Here is a 26023-nt window from a genome sequence, read left to right as displayed (position 1 = left end):
GTGTTGTTTCTTCAAGATCATGGTTGGAGGATCAATTTACCAAAAAGTTCTTTGATTCCTCAAACAAGGGTAACCTTTCTGGGTTTCCAGATAGATTCAGTGTCCATGACTTTGTCTTTAACAGACAAGAGACGTCTAAAATTGATTACAGCCTGTCAAAACCTTCAGTCTCAATCATTCCCTTCGGTAGCCTTATGCATGGAAATTCTAGGTCTTATGACTGCTGCATCGGACGCGATCCCCTTTGCTCGTTTTCACATGCGACCTCTTCAGCTCTGTATGCTGAACCAATGGTGCAGGGATTACACGAAGATATATCAATTAATATCTTTAAAACCGATTGTTCGGCACTCTCTAACGTGGTGGACAGATCACCATCGTTTAATTCAGGGGGCTTCTTTTGTTCTTCCGACCTGGACTGTAATTTCAACAGATGCAAGTCTCACAGGTTGGGGAGCTGTGTGGGGATCTCTGACGGCACAAGGAGTTTGGGAATCTCAGGAGGTGAGATTACCGATCAATATCTTGGAACTCCGTGCAATTTTCAGAGCTCTTCAGTTTTGGCCTCTTCTGAAGAGAGAATCGTTCATTTGTTTTCAGACAGACAATGTCACAACTGTGGCATACATCAATCATCAAGGAGGGACTCACAGTCCTCTGGCTATGAAAGAAGTATCTCGAATTCTGGTTTGGGCGGAATCCAGCTCCTGTCTAATCTCTGCGGTTCATATCCCAGGTGTGGACAATTGGGAAGCGGATTATCTCAGTCGCCAAACGTTGCATCCGGGCGAATGGTCTCTTCACCCAGAGGTATTTCTTCAGATTGTTCAAATGTGGGGGCTCCCAGAAATAGATCTGATGGCCTCTCATCTAAACAAGAAACTTCCCAGGTATCTGTCCAGATCCCGGGATCCTCAGGCGGAGGCAGTGGATGCATTATCACTTCCTTGGAAGTATCATCCTGCCTATATCTTTCCGCCTCTAGTAGTTCTTCCAAGAGTAATCTCCAAGATTCTGAGGGAATGCTCGTTTGTTCTGCTAATAGCTCCGGCATGGCCTCACAGGTTTTGGTATGCGGATCTTGTCCGGATGGCATCTTGCCAACCATGGACTCTTCCGTTAAGACCAGACCTTCTGTCACAAGGTCCTTTTTTCCATCCGGATCTGAAATCCTTAAATTTAAAGGTATGGAGATTGAACGCTTGATTCTTGGTCATAGAGGTTTCTCTGACTCCGTGACTAATACTATGTTACAGGCTCGTAAATCTGTATCTCGAGAGATATATTATAGAGTCTGGAAGACTTATATTTCTTGGTGTCTTTCTCATCATTTTTCTTGGCATTCTTTTAGAATACCGAGAATTTTACAGTTTCTTCAGGATGGTTTAGATAAGGGTTTGTCCGCGAGTTCTTTGAAAGGACAAATCTCCGCTCTTTCTGTTCTTTTTCACAGAAAGATTGCTATTCTTCCTGATATTCATTGTTTTGTACAAGCTTTGGTTCGTATAAAACCTGTCATTAAGTCAATTTCTCCTCCATGGAGTTTGAATTTGGTTCTGGGAGCTCTTCAAGCTCCTCCGTTTGAACCTATGCATTCATTGGACATTAAATTACTTTCTTGGAAAGTTTTGTTCCTTTTGGCCATCTCTTCTGCTAGAAGAGTTTCTGAATTATCTGCTCTTTCGTGTGAGTCTCCTTTTCTGATTTTTCATCAGGATAAGGCGGTGTTGCGAACTTCTTTTGAATTTTTACCTAAGGTTGTGAATTCCAACAACATTAGTAGAGAAATTGTGGTTCCTTCATTATGTCCTAATCCTAAGAATTCTAAGGAGAAATCATTGCATTCTTTGGATGTTGTTAGAGCTTTGAAATATTATGTTGAAGCTACGAAATCTTTCCGTAAGACTTCTAGTCTATTTGTTATCTTTTCCGGTTCTAGGAAAGGCCAGAAAGCTTCTGCCATTTCTTTGGCATCTTGGTTGAAATCTTTAATTCATCTTGCCTATGTTGAGTCGGGTAAAATTCCGCCTCAAAGAATTACAGCTCATTCTACTAGGTCAGTTTCTACTTCCTGGGCGTTTAGGAATGAAGCTTCGGTTGACCAGATCTGCAAAGCAGCAACTTGGTCCTCTTTGCATACTTTTATTAAATTCTACCATTTTGATGTATTTTCTTCTTCTGAAGCAGTTTTTGGTAGAAAAGTTCTTCAGGCAGCGGTTTCAGTTTGAATCTTCTGCTTATGTTTTTTGTTAAACTTTATTTTGGGTGTGGATTATTTTCAGCAGGAATTGGCTGTCTTTATTTTATCCCTCCCTCTCTAGTGACTCTTGTGTGGAAAGATCCACATCTTGGGTAGTCATTATCCCATACGTCACTAGCTCATGGACTCTTGTTAATTACATGAAAGAAAACATAATTTATGTAAGAACTTACCTGATAAATTCATTTCTTTCATATTAACAAGAGTCCATGAGGCCCACCCTTTTTTGTGGTGGTTATGATTTTTTTGTATAAAGCACAATTATTCCAATTCCTTATTTTATATGCTTCGCACTTTTTTTCTTATCACCCCACTTCTTGGCTATTCGTTAAACTGATTTGTGGGTGTGGTGAGGGGTGTATTTATAGGCATTTTAAGGTTTGGGAAACTTTGCCCCTCCTGGTAGGAATGTATATCCCATACGTCACTAGCTCATGGACTCTTGTTAATATGAAAGAAATGAATTTATCAGGTAAGTTCTTACATAAATTATGTTTTTTCTCAAACCAACTGCTTTCACAAAGGACTGTTTGCTTGGATTACTCTGTACTATTTTCTACAAGGATTACATCCCCTGAAATATCCTGTTTGCATCCTTGGACTTACAGCTAAGTTACCTCTTAATTGTATTCCTTGCATACTATTTGAGAACTTAACTGCTGAATTGCTATTGTACACTTACAGCATCACTTTTAATTTAACTGGAGCTGACAGGCACTGCAGTTTTCTAAATAACTCTGCACACTATTTCATACTGGGGAATCAATGTCTCCTTTCTCACTTCATAATATATATGCTGCTTTAAGAACAAGACTTTGAGCTTTAAGTTTCAAGCTTGAACTGAAGAGGATTTAACTATTTCAAAATAAAAACTGTTACTTGGTTTTGCAACTGCAAGTCTGGGCATCTTGCCAAATTCCTCTCTTACTCTGCAGCAGTTGCTCTCAATAAACACAGTTACAAAGTTGCAGCTACAAGACAACTGAAGCATTCTCTGTGACTTGTTAAAAGTATATCTCTTGCAAACCAAGCTTACTTCTTACAAGGATTAACCAACTTTCTCCTGCATTACATGTTTATTTAATGTAAGCTTAAAAAAGAATTTTTGTTCTCTCAAGTTCTTTAAATTAGAAGCATATTTTTCTTCTATCATTTTTTTCATTATTTTTTCCATACTGTGCCAGTCTAACAGTATTGGAAATATTGTGCTTAGAAGGATTCATGTTGTGATAGTACTAACAGCATTGAACCTCTAACTTAATATTAATTCACCACAGGTTTACTGGTCTATGCTCACCTAAATAGCCCAAAAACCCTGGTGATACAAAACAATAATTGATCTGCAGTTGCGTTCCACTTACATAGTTGAAATAGACTTTACATAATAACTAAGCCTTACAATGGAACCAGCAGATCTCCCAACAATTGTTTATAACCTTTCTAAACGAGTGGATGAACTTAACCAGGGTCTCAGGGATTTAAAAGTAGAGAATGAGACCCTTAGGAAGGTTATTCAAGATTCAGTTTCTAGCAAACCTGTTCCTGCACAGCCTGTTACTGAGCCAATCATTGCTCCGCCAGATTTTTTCCATGGTGACAGACGTCAGTATCGTCAATTCAGAAATGCTTGTGTACTAACATTTAGTCTGAAACCTGTCACATATCCTAATGACAGGACCAAGGTGTTGAGCATGATTACTTATCTACGTGGGGAACCCCGCATTTGGGCAGATAGTTTGTTTGAGTCAAACAGCCCTCTTCTGTCCTCTTTACAGTCCTTCCTTGCTGTTATGGATGAGTTATATTCAGATTCCAACCTCCAACATACAGCGGATGATAAACTGAGGAAGTTAAAACAAGGCAACCGACCAGTCGAGTCCTATATTACTGAATTTAAACAACAAGCTATTGATTCCCAATGGAATGCAGTTGCTCTTAAAAGTCAATTTAGATTAGGTCTGTCTGATCAGGTGAAAGATGAACTTGCTCGTATAGATATCCCAGACTCTTTGGAAGCATTTATAAGATTGGTTATGCAGATTGATAGGAGATTAAGAGAAAGAAAGACGGAACGCCAGCACACAGAGCCCTCCTATAAAAGGCCTACTCCCCCCATTCAAACAACTTCCACTGCTCATTCTTCTAGCAGTGCTCCAGAGGCTATGGAGATTGGCTTCATTCGAGGCCCCCTCACTTCTGAAGAAAGATTCAGACGTAAATCCAAGGGACTTTGCATGTATTGCGGTTCCGCTGCTCACTCTGTTCAGGATTGTCCATCTCTACGCAAGAACAAGAACCGTAAGTCATTTTCTAGTTTGACTTATCTATTGGTATATGACAAACCCATTCACTGTATTCTACCCCTCTCTTTACAGTGGGACTGCAAACAGCTGAAGAAAGAGGCCATAATTGATACAGGCGCACAAGGAAACTACATGGATGCTTCTATTGCATTAACAAATAAAATACCACTCATAAAAAAATTGTCTCCTGTTTTTATTCGAGTAGTGGATGGGTCTGAAATTTCTTCAGGACCTATAATACAACATACCATCCCCATTCTGGTTACCACCTTTGACTCACATCAAGAATATATCACGTTTGATATTATCAGTTCTCCACTCTTCCCTATTGTCTTAGGTTTACAATGGCTTCGATTACATGAACCAACAATAACTTGGAGTTCTCTTGACATCAAATTTAATTCTAAATACTGTCAACAAAGTTGCTTACATCCTACAACTCTTTTACATATTACTGAAGTGCCCAGTATCCCCAAAGCTTACGACAAATTTAAAGAAGTCTTCAGTAAAAAGGAGGCAGACAGCTTACCTCCTCATCGGACCTACGACTGTCCTATTGACCTCAAACCAGGAACCACACCTCCATACGGCCATCTATACCCTCTCTGTCAACCAGAGTTGGACCATCTTAAAACCTATTTAGATGAAAACCTGAAAAAAGGCTTTATTCGCCCCTCTGTTTCACCTGCCGCAGCTGGTTTCTTCTTTGTCAGAAACAAAGACAACTCACTTCGACCTATAATTGATTTTAGGGAGTTGAACAAAATAACCATCAAAAACCGGTATCCCTTACCACTCATCCCCGAACTTATCGAACGCCTTCAAGATGCAAAATTTTTTACCAAGCTTGATCTTAGAGGGGCTTATAATCTTGTTCGAATAAGAGAGGGTGATGAGTGGTTGACCGCATTCCGTACGAGAATTGGTCTCTTTGAATATCTTGTAATGCCCTTCTGGCTTACTAATGCTCCGGCCACATTTCAGTTTTTCGTGAATGATGTTTTCCATGACCTTCTTGACATCTGCGTTGTGGTATACCTGGACGACATCCTTATTTATTCCAAAACTTTAGAAGATCACGTGAAGCATGTTAGCTGGGTCTTGTCAAGACTGCAAGTGCATAGACTTTATGCTAAACTTGAGAAGTGTCTTTTCCACGTGACTGAAATTGATTTCCTGGGTTACAGTATAGGACCCAATGGCATTCAAATGCAAGAAAATAAGGTAGAAGCCGTGAGAAACTGGCCACAACCCACTAACAGAAAAGAATTACAACGCTTTCTAGGTTTCAGTAATTATTACCGCAAATTTATTAGGAACTTCTCCCAAAAGATAAAACCTCTTTCTAGACTCACCAGCACCTGTGTGCCATTCCGTTGGGATAAAGATGCCGATGAGGCCTTTCGTAACCTGAAGACCTCATTCACTACTGCACCTATACTACAATTTCCAGATCCTTCCCTCCAATTCGTCCTCGAGGTCGACTCTTCAGATTTTGCTCTTGGCGCTATTCTCTCCCAAAGGAAAAGTCTTACACAACCACTTCATCCAGCAGCTTTCTATTCTAAGCTACTCTCTCCAGCCGAGATTAACTACTCCATCGGAGAAAAAGAACTTCTCGCAATTAAACGTGCTTTCGATACATGGAGACATCTTCTAGAGGGCACAGTACAACCTATCATAATCTATACAGATCATCGCAACCTGGAATTCCTGCAGAAAAATAAAACTCTGTCCAGTAGACAAGTAAGATGGAGCCTGTACTTTAGCAGGTTTAACTATCTTATAGTATACAGACCTGGATCTAAAATGGGAAGGCTGACTCTCTCTCCAGGAGAGATCCCAGACCACCAAATTCTCAAGACGTTACTTCCATCATACCTGCAGACAAATTCTTGGGCCTGATGCCTACATTTAAAACTCAACTCCTTACTGCTCTACAGTCAGATAATCAGAGATCCCATCTACATCTGACTCAAAATGCTGATTTCTATTATCACGACTCCAAGCTATATATCCCAGAATCTCTCAGGAATGACTTGATTAAACAACATCATGATCCTCCTTTGCTTGGACACCCTGGTATCAAAAGGACATTAGATCTCTTATCAAGACTTTATTGGTGGCCAAACATGTCTGATTCCGTCCATAATTATATACAACACTGTGATATCTGTATCACTTCTAAAAAGGATAGAAATAAACCTTATGGTCACCTAATACCTATGGATATCCCTGAAAGACCTTGGGCTCATATAGGTATGGACTTTATTGTTGAACTTCCTTTAAGTTCTGGATTTAATACTATTCTTGTTGTTACAGATATTCTCACAAAGATGGCTTTATTCATTCCGTATCACAAGGTACCCACATCCACGGAGACTGCTCAACTTTTCCTGAATTCGGTTGTACGCTTCCATGGGATCCCGAACATAATAACAACCGACAGAGGAGCTCAATTTACTTCAAAATTCTGGAAATCCCTCGCCCAACATCTACAGATTGATCATCAACTTAGTACAGCCTTCCATCCGCAGACCAATGGTCAAACTGAAAGGTTAAACCAATGGCTTGAACAGTACATCCGCTGTTACTGCTCATACCAACAAACAGAGTGGGCCCGGTACCTATACATGGCAGAATTTGCATATAATAATAGTAAAAACAGTTCAACCAATTTGTCTCCATTCTTTGCGAATTACGCTTTCCACCCTAACTTCTTCATCCATGACTCAATTGCCCCAACTTCTCAACCGGTTGATGACCTTCTACAAAAGATAGCGGAGAATTTTCATTCCTTGCGTCTAAACATCCAGAACGCACAAGCTATACAAAAGAAGTACTATGATCTCCGTAGAAGACCTTCTCCTGTCTATGCAGTAGGAGATAGTCTGGCTTTCAACCAAAAATATCAAAATACCTGTTCCCAGCTTACACACAGTCTCTGAGCTGCATTGTTTTTCTCAAACCAACTGCTTTCACAAAGGACTGTTTGCTTGGATTACTCTGTACTATTTTCTACAAGGATTACATCCCCTGAAATATCCTGTTTGCATCCTTGGACTTACAGCTAAGTTACCTCTTAATTTTATTCCTTGCATACTATTTGAAAACTTAACTGCTGAATTGCTATTGTACACTTACAGCATCACTTTTAATTTAACTGGAGCTGACAGGCACTGCAGTTTTCTAAATAACTCTGCACACTATTTCATACTGGTGAATCAATGTCTCCTTTCTCACTTCATAATATATATGCTGCTTTAAGAACAAGACTTTGAGCTTTAAGTTTCAAGCTTGAACTGAAGAGGATTTAACTATTTCAAAATAAAAACTGTTACTTGGTTTTGCAACTGCAAGTCTGGACATCTTGCCAAATTCCTCTCTTACTCTGCAGCAGTTGCTCTCAATAAACACAGTTACAAAGTTGCAGCTACAAGACAACTGAAGCATTCTCTGTGACTTGTTAAAAGTATATCTCTTGCAAACCAAGCTTACTTCTTACAAGGATTAACCAACTCTCTCCTGCATTACATGTTTATTTAATGTAAGCTTAAAAAAGAATTTTTGTTCTCTCAAGTTCTTTAAATTAGAAGCATATTTTTCTTCTATCATTTTTTCATTATTTTTTCCATACTGTGCCAGTCTAACAGTATTGGAAATATTGTGCTTAGAAGGATTCATGTTGTGATAGTACTAACAGCATTGAACCTCTAACTTAATATTAATTCACCACAGGTTTACTGGTCTATGCTCACCTAAATAGCCCAAAAACCCTGGTGATACAAAACAATAATTGATCTGCAGTTGCGTTCCACTTACATAGTTGAAATAGACTTTACAATATCTTCTTATGCAGTATCCACTGTTTGAAATACAGGATGTAGCCACAATCTAACGATAATCATTGGGATATCAACAGCTCTCTAGCAGCCTCTAGAATTTAATCCAATCATGGCCATTGCCTGGACATGCCCCACCCTTTTATTTTTTAGATTACAAAATCAGGAGATTTACAGTGCAGATAATGCTTTTGTATTGTTTTTGGGAGGTAAAGATTTCAAGGTTATACATCACTTTTCATATAACTGCATGTAATGACACTACTATAAAGAGGAATATGCACAGATACTGATCTAAAAATCCAGTATAAAACCTTTTAAAAACTTACTTAGGAAGGGGGGGGGGCAGAGCCAGCAGCCATTGAGACAAGCCGTATCTTGCTGGAGCTCCGTACAAAAGTAACTCAAAATTGAGACTAACTTTAACCAAAGTCCTACATCCTGTTCACAATTTCTTACTATTAGATGTCTACTGTGGATGACTTAATTTGAGACGCTGGAGACATGGAATTAAGGTATTTTAGGAGCATCTGAGAGATCAAGGCCTAGGAACCTTTTGCGGCAACTGAAGGATCAGGGCTTCGCTCCAGTGACGGAACTCTGATAGAGGAGAGGCCTTCGAATTTTTCACGACTGCCGGAGGGTGGGTACCCGCTCTGGTGGCAAAACGAAAAGTGCAGCTGTTGCTGACAATACTACAGGAGGGAGGCCTTAGAATCAATTGCGACTATCGGAGGGTCGGTCCTCCGCTCCGGTGATCGCCAACACAATACAGCAGGAATCAAGGTGGCTCTTGCTTACGGAGGCCCTCGAAGTCCTCGAACACCACAGCCACAACTTAAGGAGGTGCGATTTCAGATAAGAGGCACACAGTGAATTACGCCACAAGCTGTGTAAGTAATCAAAACCCTGCACATTAACATACCGAGGGAAAAGGTGGGAATCAGAGAGATTAACCCCAATTGCACAGCACAAATTTAACCTCAGCCAAATTAGACGGGAAATAAGGCACCATTTTCAGCTGACAATACTGCAACTACGCAGTTCGGATTGACATCCCCAAACTGGACTACTCAGTCTTTAAGATTCAACATATAGACATTATCTCTAGAAACAGCGCTTAATTTCCTGGCAATAAATGAGAAATTACAATCCTTGAAAGAAAACATAATCCAAATACAGCACAAATAGACGCTCCTTTAAAAGCTCAACTTATTACATGCACATGTAATTTAACACTACATAGTTCCTTACAGACTGTCACACGTACAAACAATAAATCCCCTATCCTGGCAATATAGCTTACAGAGCAGTGGGTCAAGGACCTAATAGGGAGATAATTTGACAAGTCACTTACGCCTAGATTACAAGTTTGGCGTTAGCCTTAAAAAGCAGCGTTGAGAGGTCCCAACGCTGCTTTTTATCTAACGCTGGTATTACGAGTCAGGCAGGAAAGGGTCTACCACTCACTTTTCTTCCGCGACTCGAGGCTACCGCAAATCCCCTTACGTCAATTGCGTATCCTATCTTTTCTATGGGACTTGCCTAACGCTGGTATTACGAGTCTTGGAAGAAGTTAGCGGTAGACCCTCTCCTGTCAAGACTTCTACCGCATTTAAAAGTCAGTAGTTAACGCCGGAACATAAAACTCTTAACTAAAGTGCTACAAAGTACACTAACACCCATAAACTACCTATTAACCCCTAAACCGAGCCCCCCCCCCCCACATCGCAAACACTATAATAAAAAAATGTAACCCCTAATCTGCCGACCGGACATCGCCTCCACCTACATTATACTTATGAACCCCTAATCTGCTGCCCCTAACATCGCCGACACCTACATTATATTTATTAACCCCTAATCTGCCGCCCCCAACGTCGCCGCAACCTAACTACACTTATTAACCCCTAATCTGCCTGCCCTAATATCGCCGATACCTACTTACATGTATTAACCCCTAATCTGCCACCCCCAACATCGCCGCTACTATATTAACCCCTTAACGACTGAGGACGTGCAGGGTACGTCCTCAGAAAAAAGGCAGTTAACGCCTGAGAACGTACCCTGCACGTCCTCAGTGTGGAAAGCAGCTGGAAGCGATCCTGATCACTTCCAGCTGTTTTCCGGTTATTGCAGGATGCCTCGATATTGAGGCATCCTGCAATAACATTTTTTACCCCTCCGGTGCAGAGAGAGCCACTCTGTGGCCCTCTCTGCACCGGACATCGATGGCCGCATTCGTTGGTGGGTGGGAGCTGAAGTGGGAGGTGGGTGGGCGGCCATCGATGGCTTCTTGGTCAGAGAGGGGGGCGGGATCGGGGGCGGGATCGCCGGGGGCGCGCACGGGCGCGCGCGCGCGCACGGGGGGTGGTGGGCGGGCGCGTGCACGGGGAGGGAGCGGGTGGGAACCACTTACACTACAGAAACGTTTTTTTTATTATGGGGAGAAAGGAGGGAAAAAAATCCCTGATTAAAGTCATCTAAGGGATCTGGGAGGGGGTGGGGGATTAGTCTTACAGCTGCCAGTACCCAAGATGGCCCCCAATAAGGCAGAGGGGGAGGGTTAGAGAGCTGTTTTGGGGGGGATCAGGGAGGTTGGGGGCTAAGGGGGGGAATCTTACACAGCAGCATATGTAAATATGCTATATATAAAAAAAGGATACCTTTTATTTTAGTACTGGCAGACTTTCTGCCAGTACTTAAGATGGCGGGGACAATTTTTGGGGTGGGGGAGGAAAGAGAGCTCTTTGGGAGGGATCAGGGGGTCTGATGTGTCAGGTGGGAAGCTGATCTCTACACTAAAGCTAAAATTAACCCTGCAAACTCCATACAAGCTACCTAATTAACCCCTTCATTGCTGGGCATAATTCACGTGTTGTGCGCAGTGGCATTTAGCGGCCTTCTAATTACCAAAAAGCAACACCAAATCCATATATGTCTGCTATTTTTGAACAAAGGAGACCCCAGAGAAGCATTTACAACCATTTGTGCCATAATTGCACAAAATGTTTGTAAATGATTTCAGTGAGAAATCTAAAATTTTGAAAAATTTAACGTTTTTCTTTATTTGATCGCATTTGGCGGTGAAATGGTGGCATGAAATATACCAAAATGGGCGTAGATCAATACTTTGGGTTGTCTACTACACTACACTAAAGCTAAAATTACCCCAAAAAGCTCCCTACATGCTCCCTTATTAACCCCTTCCCTGCTGTGCATAATACACGCATGGTGCGCAGTGGCATTTAGCGGCCTTCTAATTACCAAAAAGCAACGTCAAAGCCATATATGTCTACTATTTCTGAACAAAGGGGATTCCAGAGAAAAATTTACAACCATTTATGCCATAATTGCACAAGTTGTTTGTAAATAATTTCAGTGAGAATCCTAAAGTTTGTGAAAAAATTTGTGAAAAAGTGAACAATTTTTTTTATTTGATCGCATTTGGTGGTGAAATGGTGGCATGAAATATACCAAAATGGGCCTAGATCAATACTTTGGGATGTGTTCTAAAAAAAAATATACACATGTCAAGGGATATTCAGGACAGATATCAGGGTTCCAATGTAACTAGCGCTCATTTTGAAAAAAAGTGGTTTGGAAATAGCAAAGTGCTACTTATATTTATTGCCCTATAACTTGCAAAAAAAAGCAAAGAACGTGTAAACATTGGGTATTTCTAAACTCTGGACAAAATTTAGAAATTATTTAGCATGGGTGTTTTTTGGTGGTTGTAGATGTGTAACAGATTTTGGGGGACAAAGTTAGAAAAAGTGTATTTTTTTCCATTTTTTCCTCATATTTTATATTTTTTTTTATAGTAAATGATAAGATATGATGAAAATAATAGTATCTTTAGAAAGTCCATTTAATGGCGAGAAAAACGGTATATAATATGTGTGGGTACAGTAAAAGAGTAAGAGGAAAATTACAGCTAAACACAAACACTGCAAAAATGTAAAAATAGCCTTGGTCCCAAATGGACAGAAAATGGAAAAGTGCTGTGGTCATTAAGGGGTTAAAGGTATTAACCCCTAAACCTAAGTCTAAACCTAACCCTAACCCCCCTAACTTAAATATAATTTAAATTAAACGAAATAAATTTAAAATATTTTTAAAAATTATTCCTATTTAAAACTAATTACTCACCTGTAAAATAAACCATAAGATAGCTACAATATAACTAATAGTTACATTGTAGCTAACTTAGGGTTTATTTTTATTTTACAGGCAAGTTTGTATTTATTTTAACTAGGTACAATAGTTATTAAATAGTTATTAACTATTTAATAACTACCTAGCTAAAATACGTACAAAATTACCTGTAAAATAAATCCTAACCTAAGTTACAATTACATCTAACACTACACTATCATTAAACTAATTACCTAAACTACCTACAATTAATTACAATTAAATTCAATAAACTAAATTACGAAAAAAAATAAACACTAAATTACAGAAAAAAAATTACAAGAAGTTTAAACTAATTACACCTAATCTAAGCCCCCTAATAAAATAAAAAAGCCCCCCCAAATATTAAAATGCCCTACCCTATACTAAATTACAAATAGCCCTTAAAAGGGCTTTTTGCGGGGCATTGCCCCAAATTAATCAGCTCTTTTACCTGTAAAAAAAGACAATACCCCCCCAACATTACAACCCACCACCCACACACCCCTACTCTAAAACCCACCCAATACCCCCTTAAAAAAAACATAACACTACCCCATTGAAGATCACCCTACCTTGAGGCGTCTTCACCCAGCCGGGCACAAGTGGTCATCCGATCCATCCAGTAGTCTTCATCCGATGGGGCAGAAGAGGACATCCAGACCGGCAGAAGTCTTCATCCTATCCGGGCAGAAGAGGACATCCGGACCGGGAGAAGGCTTCATCCAAGCGGCATCTTCTATCTTCATCCAACCGACGAGGAGCGACTCCATCTTGAAGACATCCGGCGCGGAGCATCCTTCCAGCACGACGACTAACGACGAATGACGGTTCCTTTAAATGACGTCATTCAAGATGGCGTCCCTCGAATTCCGATTGGCTGATAGGATTCTATCAGCCAATCGGAATTAAGGTAGGAAAAATCCGATTGGTTGATTTAATCAGCCAATCGGATTAAAGTTCAATCCGATTGGCTCATTGGATCAGCCAATAGAATGCGAGGATTGAACTTCAATCTGATTGGCTGATTAAATCAACCAATCAGATTTTTCCTACCTTAATTCCGATTGGCTGATAGAATTTGTAATTTAGTATAGGGTAGGGCATTTTATTATTTTGGGGGGCTTTTTTATTTTATTAGGGGGCTTAGATTAGGTGTCATTAGTTTAAACTTCTTGTAAAAAAAATTTTCTGTAATTTAGTGTTTATTTTTTTTCGTAATTTAGTGGGGGGGGTTTCTTCGTAATTTAGTTTATTGAATTTAATTGTAAATAATTGTAGGTAGTTTAGGTAATTTATTTAATTATAGTGTAGTGTTAGGTGTAATTGTAACTTAGGTTAGGATTTATTTTACAGGTAATTGTGTACATATTTTAGCTAGGTAGCTATTAAATAGTTAATAACTATTTAATAACTATTCTACCTAGTTAAAATAAATACAAAGTTGCCTGTAAAATAAAAATAAATCATAAGCTAACTACAATGTAATTATTAGTATATTGTAGCTATCTTATGGTTTATTTTACAGGTAAGTATTTAGTTTTAAATATTAATAATTTATTTAATTGTAGTTATTTTATTTAGATGTATTTAAATCATATTTAAATTAAAATTAGGGGGGTGTTAGGGTTAGGGTTAGACTTAGGTTTAGGGGTTAATAACTTAATTATAGTGGTGGCGATGTTGGCGGCGGCAGATTAGGGGTTAATTATTTTAATATAGTTGCAGCGACTTTGGGGGGCAGATTAGGGGTTAATAACTATAATGTAGGTGTCGGCGATGTTGGGGGCAGCTTATTAGGGGTTTATAAGTATAATGTGTCTGTAGCGGGAGATTAGGGGTTAATAGTATAATACAGGTGGCGACGATGTCGGGGGCGGCAGATTTGGGGTTAATAAGTGTAAGATTAGGGGTGTTTAGACTCGGGGTTCATGTTAGGGTGTTAGGTGCAGACATATTTTTTCTTTCCCCATAGGAAACAATGGGGCTGCGTTAGAAGCTGGACGCTGCTTTTTTGCAGGTGTTAGGTGTTTTTCCAGCCAGCTCAGCCCCATTGTTTCCTATGGGGAAATCATGCACAAGCACGTTTAGCCAGCTTACCGCTACCGTAAGCAATGCTGGTATTGAGGTGAGATGTGGAGCTAAATTCTGCTCTACGCTCACTTTTTTGCGGCTAATGCCGGGTTTAAAAAAAACCTGTAATACCAGCGTTGGCTTAAGGTAGCGGTGGAAAAAAAAGGAGCGTTAGAGCCGCAAGCCTTACCGACAAAAACTCGTAATCTAGCCGTTAGTCTTTCAACAAAGGGACAACAGAGTATTTACATCAAATAAAAACAGCAACCCACGTTGATCCCCCCCCAACATGGCCTTAAAATACAAGATATGACATTGTAGGGGTGGAGGATCTGGCAGGCTAAAATTACCTTATGAACCGACCTGACAACTGAATATTAGAGAGAACATACAAACTCAATCCTATATTACCCTCATCTTTACAACAAAAGCCCATAGAGTGCTGGTATTTATATTTATCTGAATGTTTTCCACTAAGAATTCTTTTTTACCAGAGGGACTATATAACACTACAAGATGAAGAATAAGACGCATTCTGTCAAAGATTGTCTGTCTAAATCTCAAGCCAAACAAAAAGCACAATATAAGGGCTCACCATCCATCGCGGATAGTTTTTCAGCAAGCCCACCCGCAAAACCAACCTCCAACAACCCAGAGATACCTCACAAAGAACTGTTATCGCAGATTAAAGTACTATTCCAAGAGGAATTGCAATCGGCCCTAGTCAAAATAAGACAAGACATCAAAGACATAGGTGGGCGGACCGCTGAAATCGAGGAAAAACTAGATAATGTTGTGGAGGAAATTCCTATTATACAATCTTCCATTCAGGCCCAATCTGACCAAATAACAAAACTTGAGGCACAAATTGAAGACCTGGAGAACAGATCTCGCAGATCCAATTTAAGAATCCGAAATCTCCCTGAAACCTATAAAGATCTACAAGAAACTATCACTAACCTATTTCATCAATTACTACCGGACATTGATACTCCTTTACTGCTAATGGACAGAGTGCATAGAGCTCTGACGAAGCCACAACAAACCTCTGCTAGAGACATTATCACCAAGCTGCATTATTTACATATTAAGGAATTAATCCTGAAAGCGGCGAGAACACAACAAAGTCTGGAGTATGAAGGTCATCAGATACAAATCTTTACAGATTTAACTCCAATAACCCTCAGGAAACAGAGGGATGTGAAACCTCTAATCAGGTATAGGTGAAACTTCCCCTTCAAGTTGATCTTTACCTACTAAAACAATTCCTTTAGCTGCTCAACATTGGAAGAAGGAAAAACACTTCTGACAAGACTTCAAATCCAGTTTGAATCTGAACTAAAGACTCCAGCCTCGAACCACCAAAAGAAAAATTTCCAAAGAGAATGGACCCCGTTGGAAAAGATGGAAGAGCCAAAAGATCTAAACCATGGCACAGTACTTCATATAACGCAGATTCACCAGATGATGAGGACTCGTCCATTACCTGAACTCTAGAGACAGTAAGAATGAGGTTGACCATCTAATTTTCCTAAGTAAAGAGGTTCTCAATACCCTTATCTATTGGTTGATGTTTCAATCAATATAAATGATGGCATAGAAGTTCTTTAAATGTTAGTAACCAAGTTCTATACATTATTTGTTATGTTTAAAGGAAAATGTTGTACATTTCTTAAGAGTTAATTACAACCCCTATCACCCCCCCCCTCTCTCACTTTACCTAATAACAATAGGTTCATATTAACTAAAATAAGTCATGACCTAGCCTGCCGGGTCCCCCCCTCCTTAATGTTTTTTCCACAGTTTATGTTTTTTGCTATTTTAACATTTGTGAATTTGTTGTCTGCCATTAGTATCCATGTAACTCCGATTTTTAGTGTCTAGTGCATTTTGGTATCGATCTTGTCATTGTATTCTTGTGTTTGCTAACATATTCTACATCTTTCTTAGAATAAAAGGTTAATTATCTGTAAGCAGGCTACAATCTTTGTTTACAATATGCAAAGGTATGTATGTTACACAGTCTTTGGGTCTCGGTTCCCCAACACTGTTCTCAAGATGGAGAACATTATGGGGGGAGTTTCTCACTGTACATAACTCTAGTAAGAGTCTATATTTCATAATATGTCAATCAAGATAATATCACATAATGTCAGAGGACTTAACTCTGACATTAAACGCAAAAAAGCCATATCTGAATATAAATCCGTGGGAGCACATATAGTCATGATTCAAGAAACACACTTCACTAAAACCTACACACCCAAGTACTGGGATACACATTTCCCTATTCAATACCATGCCATTGACAATAAGAAAAAATGTGGAGTGACAATACTTCTACATTCTGCCCTGCATTTTAAGGAAGAGGACGTAGTTAGAGACGGAGAAAGAGATTCATTATAGTGGCAATAGCAATAGAGCAGAGTTCTACCTATACGCTAAAAAAAAAATCACAAGCCAGAAGGTTCCAAAAAGCAAGTGGTTATGAGAGCGGCTATCACGGATGGTCTGTGATATAGGTTATCAAATTGTGGGGGCAAGGAGTATATGGCAATAAAGCAAGCAAGCAAAAGGTGACAAAGTCTCTAGCCAAGAAGAGAATGCGGTATACTCTAAGACCGCTATACTCACTCCGTTTCCTGGCGAGTCCCTTCGTTCTCACCTTGCCTTTCGGTACTTCTGGGGAAGGAAGCGTGTCTCCTGGTTTCCAGCTCCCAGTAGGGGTATATTACTCTCCTGCACTCGAACTTCTTAATCCAGTCAATTCTGGAACAACAGCCATCTGTCCATATCCAGGAAACCGCATAGAAAATTGGCGGTCTTCCAGCACAGCAAACACACCTGCGAGTAGTCTCACTCTTAGCAGCGTCACTCAGACTAACCGGTAGCAAATAAATCAAGCTCCTCCACGCTTGAAAAGAGATACACAAAAAAGAGAATAGCTACCGGTATAGTAAAACGTAGGTTTATTCAATTATGAAAAGCATCAGGTAGTGGAAAACGGGTCTAATGCTTTTCAGCTTCAAAAGTTTGCCATAGTCATAGACCACCAGGGTCTATGACTACAACAAACTTGTGAAGCCGAAACGCGTCAGACCCGTTTTCCACTACCTGATGCTTTTCATAATTGAATAAACTTACATTTTACTATACCGGTAGATATCCTCTTTTTTGAGATTCATTATAGTCAAAGGTTTAAAGGGACAGTCAAATCCAAAAAAACTTTCATTATTCAGATAGGGCATGTAATTTTAAACAACTTTCCAATTCACTTTTATCACCAATTTTGTTTTGTTCTCTTGGTATTCTTAGTTGAAAGCTAATTTTAGGAGGTTCATATGTTAATTTCTTAGACCTTGAAGACTGCCTCTAATCTGACTGCATTTTGACCACTAGATGGCATTAGTTCATGTGTTTCATATAGATAACATTGAGCTCATGCATGTGAAGTTATCCTGGAGTGAGCACTGATTGGCTAAAAAACAAGTCTGTCAAAAGAACTGAAATAAGTGGGCAGTTTGCAGAGCCTTAGCTACCAGGTAATCACAGAGGTAAAACGTGTATTTATATAAATATAAATACACTATATGCAAAACAAGGGAATGGGTAATAAAGGGATTATCTTTCTTTTTAAACAACAAAAATTCTCGTGTTGACTGTCCGTTTAATACAAAACACCACCGAAATATTAGGTAATGTTTATGCTCCCAATGAACAGCAAGCTCCATTCATTACCAAATTGACTAAATAATTGACTTTAAGAAAAAGATACATTGGACACAAGACTTGATAGATTACCCCAAGGTATCACCTCAACAAGACAAATAGACTACTCAAAGACTTTGCCAACGATCATAACTTGATAGACTGTTGGAAGACAATTAAAGGGACATAATACTCATATGCTAAATCACTTGAAGCTGATGCAGTATAACTGTAAAAAGCTGACAGGAAAATATCACCTGAGCATCTCTATGTAAAAAATGAAGATATTTTACCTCACAATCTCCTCAGCTCACCAGAGTAAGTGCTGTGTAAAAAGTTATACTCACCTGCTCCCAGCTGCAGGTAAAAAAAAAAAAATGAAGAAATGAACAGCAGCCAATCAGCATCAGCAGTGCTGAGGTCATGAACTCTTTTACTGTGATCTCATGAGATTTGACTTAACTCTCATGAGATTTAATTGTTACACTGAATAGGGAAATGACATGAGAGTGCACGAGGCTCATCCTTTCAGCTGTCCCAGGACAGACACACTAATATGCTGCTTAGAAATCCTTTACAATGAGAGGTGGCTACTGAGGAACTTTTGAGGTAAAATATCTTCCTTTTTTACATAGAGATGTTCAGGTGATATTTTCTAGTCAGCTTTTTACAGCTATGCTGCATCACTTTCAAGTGTTTCAACATTTGGGTATTATGGCCCTTTAACAGAGGGATGCGAGATTATACATATTATTCCCCAATGCATGGTTCTCATTCTAGGTTCTCATGACAAAATTTTTGCAAGCCAAATGTTAGTACCTCTTATTCTTAAAGCTAAAATACTTAGTTGTGCCTGGTCTGACCATTCTATTGTGGAAGTAACATTATCGGGAATAAATAATCCACATAGAATTAGATCATCGGCTATTAACCCAGGACTAGTTTATTTTTACAGAAATTGCAAACTCAAATTACTGACTTTCTCTCTACCAACGAGGGCAGTACCTCTAATCCCATAAGTGCCTGAGGTGCTTTGAAAACCTTTATACGAGGTATCCTAATAGCAGAATCAAGCAAAATCAGCAAACTAAATAAAACTAAAATAGAGCACTTAAAGGCAGAAATAAACTAATTAAGGACACAGTCAATACTACACCCACAACGCACTATAACAACACAATTGAGAACTAAAAATGAAGAACCAAATTCTATCTAAAGAAGCGATACTTTCTATCAGACTTATAGACCCACAATACTACTATGATTAGTTCTATTTTCCAAAAACAGATAAATCTGATACCAGAACAAGCGTTATTGCACTTCCCAATACCAGATAAAATCTATCATAAATTGATAATGACTATATGTACTATAGCTCAATTCTAGAAGGCAATACCTCCAAATTTTAATTTAATAAAAGGAAAAATAGCCTACCACTACGAGATAACAAACTTAGCAGCGTATAAATTAAATACTAAGGAGAGCTTTTTAGCCCAATGGGAACCATATATCATGTCTCACGAAGCTGATTTAAGATTAAGGCGTAATATGCCTGAGACTTTGGGTCACATTCATTGATAACTGGGGGGCCGAGACCAACAGACTTTTACACCCGCCTGTCCTTCGTTCCTAAGGGTTAGATAGAAGCCTTATGAACCAATCTAGACCATTTTAAAAATGTGATGTATAATGATACAGAGAGGCAGAAGATTGATACAAAAGTTTGATTTATTCATAAATTGTTCAAAAGAAGTAAATGTGGAAATGTTATGATACTGGTTTTTTATTGAAAAGCTATGTTAAATATATTTGTAAACACCACAAAATTACTCAGAAAAACTATTTCAAAATAAAATAAAAACTTATTTAGAAGCTCCCAGTTTAGCTCTGTTGAAAAGCTTAGTCTGGGACACCCAGTGAAAGGGTCTGGAATGCAAAAAGAGCAGACACTCCCCCCTCCCCTGCATATGAAAAGACCCTTTACACAAACAGGAGCAAGCTTCAGTAGGGAGACAACAGTATTATTCTAAAATTTTGGGGCTTGGCTAGGAGTCTGAAAATCAGCACAATGTTATTTAAAAATAACCAAAACCATACATTTAAAAAAAGAATACACTGTATGGGCTATATAAATGGATCATCTACAAAACATTTATGCAAAGAAAGATCTAGTGTATAATGTCCCTTTAATGGCAGAAGCATTTTAGGATTGTGACAATAATAACCAGTGCAGGATAGTTATAACCTCATATGTAATAGAGTCAGGATATAACTCTATCAGTATATCAGAATTACCCATTTCAGAGCTATGTCCCCCTTTCCCTCTACCATACTCTTTCCTTGTGAATGTCATGTATTCACAAAATGGAACCTGAGACTGCCATGTCATATCCCTGGATTGTCCATGGCATGCATGACCACACCCTCCTCTTACAGACTTGCCAGACTATGCCCCCAGCTTCCTGATCCCAGATACAAACTGAAACATATCTGGAGATATAATAGATCCATACAACTGGTTGACTGAGGAGAAATCTTATTTAATGGCAGGTTATATTGTCTGCCTTTTGGACCTCCTTTGTTAAATCAAGAAGTCTTAGATAAGGAAGTCTGCTATATGCAGTGTTCATAGGTGGAACGTAGTTTAAGTTGTAAGGCATGTGTTGCTTATACCATGAAATAACTACTAATATAGAGAACAACAGGTAACTCTAATGCAACCCAGCAGATGTATGGTTTTTAAACCTTCAAGTAATTCATAGGCTCTCTGGCAGGAACTGAACCCACAACACATATTACAAGTCCATAAATATTTTTACTTAAATTAATCAAGACAGGAGGTGCAAAATACCAACAAGAAAAAAAATATAATATTCTCCTTTTGGGTCTAATATAAGATCAGTTGTTGACATATATCACTGATAGAGACTGCAGGGCCTTCATGTCTGATCTAAGGCTCTGGTATTTGTCACAGAGAGTTGCTGCAGCACCTTGATGTGTCATCTGAGGACCAGTATGGGCATGTATCACTGACAGCTGCAATTACTGGGGTCTTTTCTGAGGCCCAATGTGGGCATGTACCACTGACAGTGGCTTAAGTTCTTGGGGGTCTTATCTGAGGACTAATGTGGGCATGTACCATTGACAGGGTTTTAGATTCTTGGAGTCTGATCTGACATCTACTGTAGGCATATGGCTGACAGGGGCTGCAGGGCCTTGGGTCCTGATCTGATATCCGAGCAGTACCCACCTAGAGCATTCCTCTGATCGCATATTGGTAGTAAAGTATTTTTGTGGAGGGCATCTGACATCTCTCTATATCACCTGCTAAATTTCATAACAATACCTTCTGTAGAAGTGGTTAATTATTGTGTTGTATGTAGTAAGTATATTTTAGATACTTTACTGGATAAGCCTCAAAGTCTGCAGATAGAGTACGTGGTTGTCTTATTGATGTATAGTTGCGTCACAATATATGTTACTAATACTCTTAGTTCTACCCATGGCCTTTAAGATTATGTGACTTCCCCGCTTTCTTAACTATTTATTTTTTTATCTACAGCAGATTAACCAAGACTTGAACATCCAGCTGTTAAAGGATGGTTACCGATTAGATGAAATTCCAGATGATGAAGACCTGGACCTGATACCCCCGAAATCCGTAAATCCCACATGCATGTGCTGCCAAGCCACCTCCTCCACCGCCTGCCATATCCAGTAATGAAAGAGGGGCCATTGATTTGTGCTTTCCACGATAACTGTAAATCTTAACAGCCATTGCTTCCTCCTATGGTAGGACATGCACCTATTTGTGTTCATGGAGCCAGGAGAAACCAAAAAAAAATCCATTCTTTCTTAATTTAAAGCTCTAGTTTTATTTATTTTCTATGGAAAGGGAATGGATGAGCTCAGAGGAGCATGGGCTAATCTTTGGTTTATGACAGGAGATTGGGTAAGTCTGACTGTATCAGAACTTTGTGACAGCTGCTTTTTTGGGGGACATAACTGCAACTTGTTAGTGGTTGTCAGAGCTCTCTGGTAAATGTTAGATGGATAGGCCACCATGTGATATGGTCCTTCTGTTGGATGAATGTTCCTTGACAACCGTACAGAGAATCAGGCTTTCTTGGTTTTGTCCCTTTACTTATGCGGACAATGACATGTTGGGAACAATCTCTTGGTATACATGGCACATAAGCTGACAGTAGTCTGTGATTATTATAGGTGACCAAATAATGGTTGTCACCATAAATTTCATTAAATCATGTCACTAGGCACATACTCTTATATTGTTTTCTTCACCTTTGTAGTTAATTAATCAGATCAGTGTTTTTATCTCCAACATTAAACGTGATACTAAAGTTACATTTGACTCAGCACATTTTAGCACTAGCACAAGTTAAAGCAGTTTATTTTGGGTTTGAAACTAACAAGATGTGCATGTTTGTTTGGGCACAACTGGTCTGTGGAATAAAAGCTCACTGGCCGATAGAGAACATCTTCTCTATTGGTGGAGAAACATGCCCAACAAACAAAGCATAAGAACCAAAAGTGTTTTTTAGAACAGGAACATTGATTTAAAAAAATAATAATAATAATAATTTCCCTTTAAGAAATCTCTGTAACTGCAAAATTTGCTCATAAATGACCATATCTGTCTTTTGGATGGTTTAGCTTCATTTAGCAGACAGGATGGTGAGGGTCACCCTATCCTAGTGTCTGCATGGCTTATAGAACATGCGTGTTGTTATTGTGCTCCTTACTAACAATTGTCATGTGCATTGCAGACCTTCTTCACTTCTCACCTAAATCCAATTCTCATGAACTATAAAACTTGAATGGGGCTGTGCTTTACTTGCTTGCAGTGATAAAGATTCTCCCATAAGGCTCTTCTTGTGGGCAAAAGATCTTTGGTGCCAATGAAATGCCCAGCTAGAGACACAGCTAAGCAATGACCATCCCATGCCGATCATGTTGTCTCTGCAAATTAAACAGGGCACAACCACAGGTATATGGTACAGGGTAGGTTTTGGTTTCTTCTGTCTCCATGGTTAGTGTCCATATTTAATGAATAAATATAAACAGCAGAAATCAGAACCGTGAATGTATATCTGCTAGACGAATAACCAATATGCTATCGTCATTCACTTTCACTTTAGACTGTATTAAATAACCAGTAAAGCTGACTGTATTTGGGAAGGCTGAACCTGCGGCCAATGGTCGAGATGTAACTCTTCCTGCACCTCTGGATGATGGGTTTATCTTTTGTTCCTTGCATGTTGAATATGTTGGTAGATTATCAGTGAGTGCAGAAAGTGAGAAGACGTAGAGATGCAACAGCAATGGGTTAATGTTTCTCTATACGTATGATACAGATTCCATTGCCTTGTAAATGATGTAACATTGTACACAAACAGCACATTTCCATACAACATATAGCATGTTACTGAACATAACCATCAACAGGCCTCATGCTATGTAATGATGAACGAGTCATACCTAATACAATACTAGAGGTCTACATTATACAGCCAACTGCAATGAGAGTGGTTTAGCCATCAGTACACACAAGGCATCTGCAGAGCTTGCCCAGCTCCTCACCGAGTTCTGCTCTTCATGTGGAAGGTGTTTTAGAATGAGGGAATATTGCCTGAAGGAACAAATGCGATCTCTAGCAGCCTATAAAAAGCAGGATAACACTTAAAGGGACACTCAAGGCAAAATTAAACATTCATGATTCAGATACAGCAGCAAATTTAAACAACTTTCCAATTTGCTTCCATTAACAAAATGTGCACAGTCTTTTTATATTTCCACTTTTTGAGTCACCAGCTCCTACTGAGCATGTGCAAGAATTCACAGAATATATGTATAGGCATTTGTGTTTGGCTGATGTTGGTCACATGATACAGAAGAAGTGAAAATAGACATTACTTTAAAATGTGTCAGAAAAAAATCTACTGCTCATTTGAGGATCAGACTAAGTGCTATTGCATTGTCTTGTTATCATGCATTTGTTGTTTATGCAAGTTTACTGTATTTACTGGTCCTTTAATCAGTGTTTGCATAATACAAGAATAGGATTACTATTCTGTGAAGTCACTTGGGTACAAAATCTAAGGGAGAAGGTAACGGATAATCAGTTAGTTTGTAGCACACCATACCCAATACAGAGTTCCATATACCTATGAGCTGATCGCTAATGAGAACGTTTTTATCTGGATTTTTTGTATCTCAGATATTTTGGCAGCTGCTGATTACTAAGCTGTATTATTTATTTCAGCCCTTAATGAGGCATTAAAATCTTATCCTTTCCCCCGTCAAGGTATTTTCAGAAGCTACAAGCAGCACAATAAATTAAAATGAGAAGCCTCGCTCTATCTGAAGATGCCTTGCATATCTCACAAACCAGCTCTGTGTGTGTGTGTGAGACCCCGAATAATGGTGGCACAAAACCTTCCTTGTCACCAGATGGCTCCCAGCCCCCATGAGATATGATCAGTCAGGTCTCTTTGTTTTTTTGTTTTTATTTAGTTATAATTTTAATGATTTCTGCAACACGGTTTGTCCTAATGAAAGCCGAAATATTCCCTCGGGCCCAAAACCATCTGCTCATCTTAAATCTACAAAATTAAAATCTTTATCTTGAAAGTAATACTCTGTTGTTATTGTTTCAGTATAGCAGAGACGGCTTGTGGGGCGGACAGTACTTACCACAGTCTATAAATGAAGAGGTTGGGAAGGTAACTAGAGAGTTGCTCGTCCTATCTGTATATTGAGACACATACAGAGCTTACATGTAGGGCTGTGTCTGCTACACTTGTTGGAGATCCCACCATATGTGAAGGGTCCCATATCTAAACAAGATGTCCGTCTGTCCTTTTTCCCTTGTATCTGAGGCAGTTGTTACGTGTAGCAGCTAAATGCTTTCTCATTAGTGATTGGAACACAGAACTGTATTGTATTTTGCTGAAATGCCAGGAGCGCGATGCATTAATCAAGAATTAATATCCTCTTATATGTAATCCCCAACGGTTTATTTCATAGCTGTCATAATGAGCTGTTACTCTGACAGTGACTGACAGTACAAAGATGTGTAGATATGTCACATAAATGGGAGTAATTACTGCAGTACTTTAGTTCTGCCATCACTGCTCAGGTTACGTGAATATAATATGATGTTTTGATCCCTATGGGGCGCTCCTTCGTATCTACTGTAGATGAGGTCTGATCTGATGGACACTATAGAGTACCAGAGCTAAACAGAGAATCCCATGACGGGTGAGACCCATGTGACAAAATGCATTTGTCTGGTCTACTTTTTCAGGCCTTTTTAATAGAGCTTTTATAATCATAATCCTGATCTTGTCAGTTTTAATTAACATCTGTGCTTGATTAGATGTTACTATTTCTGCTGGGAGATCTCATCATGTTTCTTACACTTGTTTATACCCTATTAATGCTGTTATTCCTTAAATTTAGTTCTAGCATATTTATTATTAGTATATACCCAATATATAATATATAAACCCAACCATTAAAACATGTTTAATTTAGCATATGAATACTTATTATTGTTTGTTTTTTCTACAACTGACCTCTACAAATTGTCCCAGCAAACTCCCAGCACCACTAGAGGGACCCGGAGTGCGTACTGCTGA

At 39.1% G+C, this 26023-nt stretch overlaps 1 protein-coding gene across 1 annotated transcript in view; it reads left to right on the top strand.

Moving 5' to 3' along the window:
• Positions 1-25017, top strand: part of FAM219A (family with sequence similarity 219 member A) — a 601226-nt gene extending 576209 nt beyond the window's left edge. The window contains exon 6 of the mRNA XM_053700975.1: positions 21928-25017. Coding sequence (XP_053556950.1) covers positions 21928-22083 — 156 coding nt within the window. The 3' untranslated portion in view covers positions 22084-25017. The remainder of the gene's footprint in view (positions 1-21927) is intronic.
• The last annotated feature ends 1006 nt before the right edge of the window (positions 25018-26023 follow it).

Source organism: Bombina bombina, chromosome 2 (assembly GCF_027579735.1).
Source record: "Bombina bombina isolate aBomBom1 chromosome 2, aBomBom1.pri, whole genome shotgun sequence".
Taxonomy (NCBI): domain Eukaryota; kingdom Metazoa; phylum Chordata; class Amphibia; order Anura; family Bombinatoridae; genus Bombina; species Bombina bombina.
The sequence above is the reverse complement of the archived record's forward strand: the minus strand, read 5'-3'. Positions and strand labels throughout refer to the sequence as shown.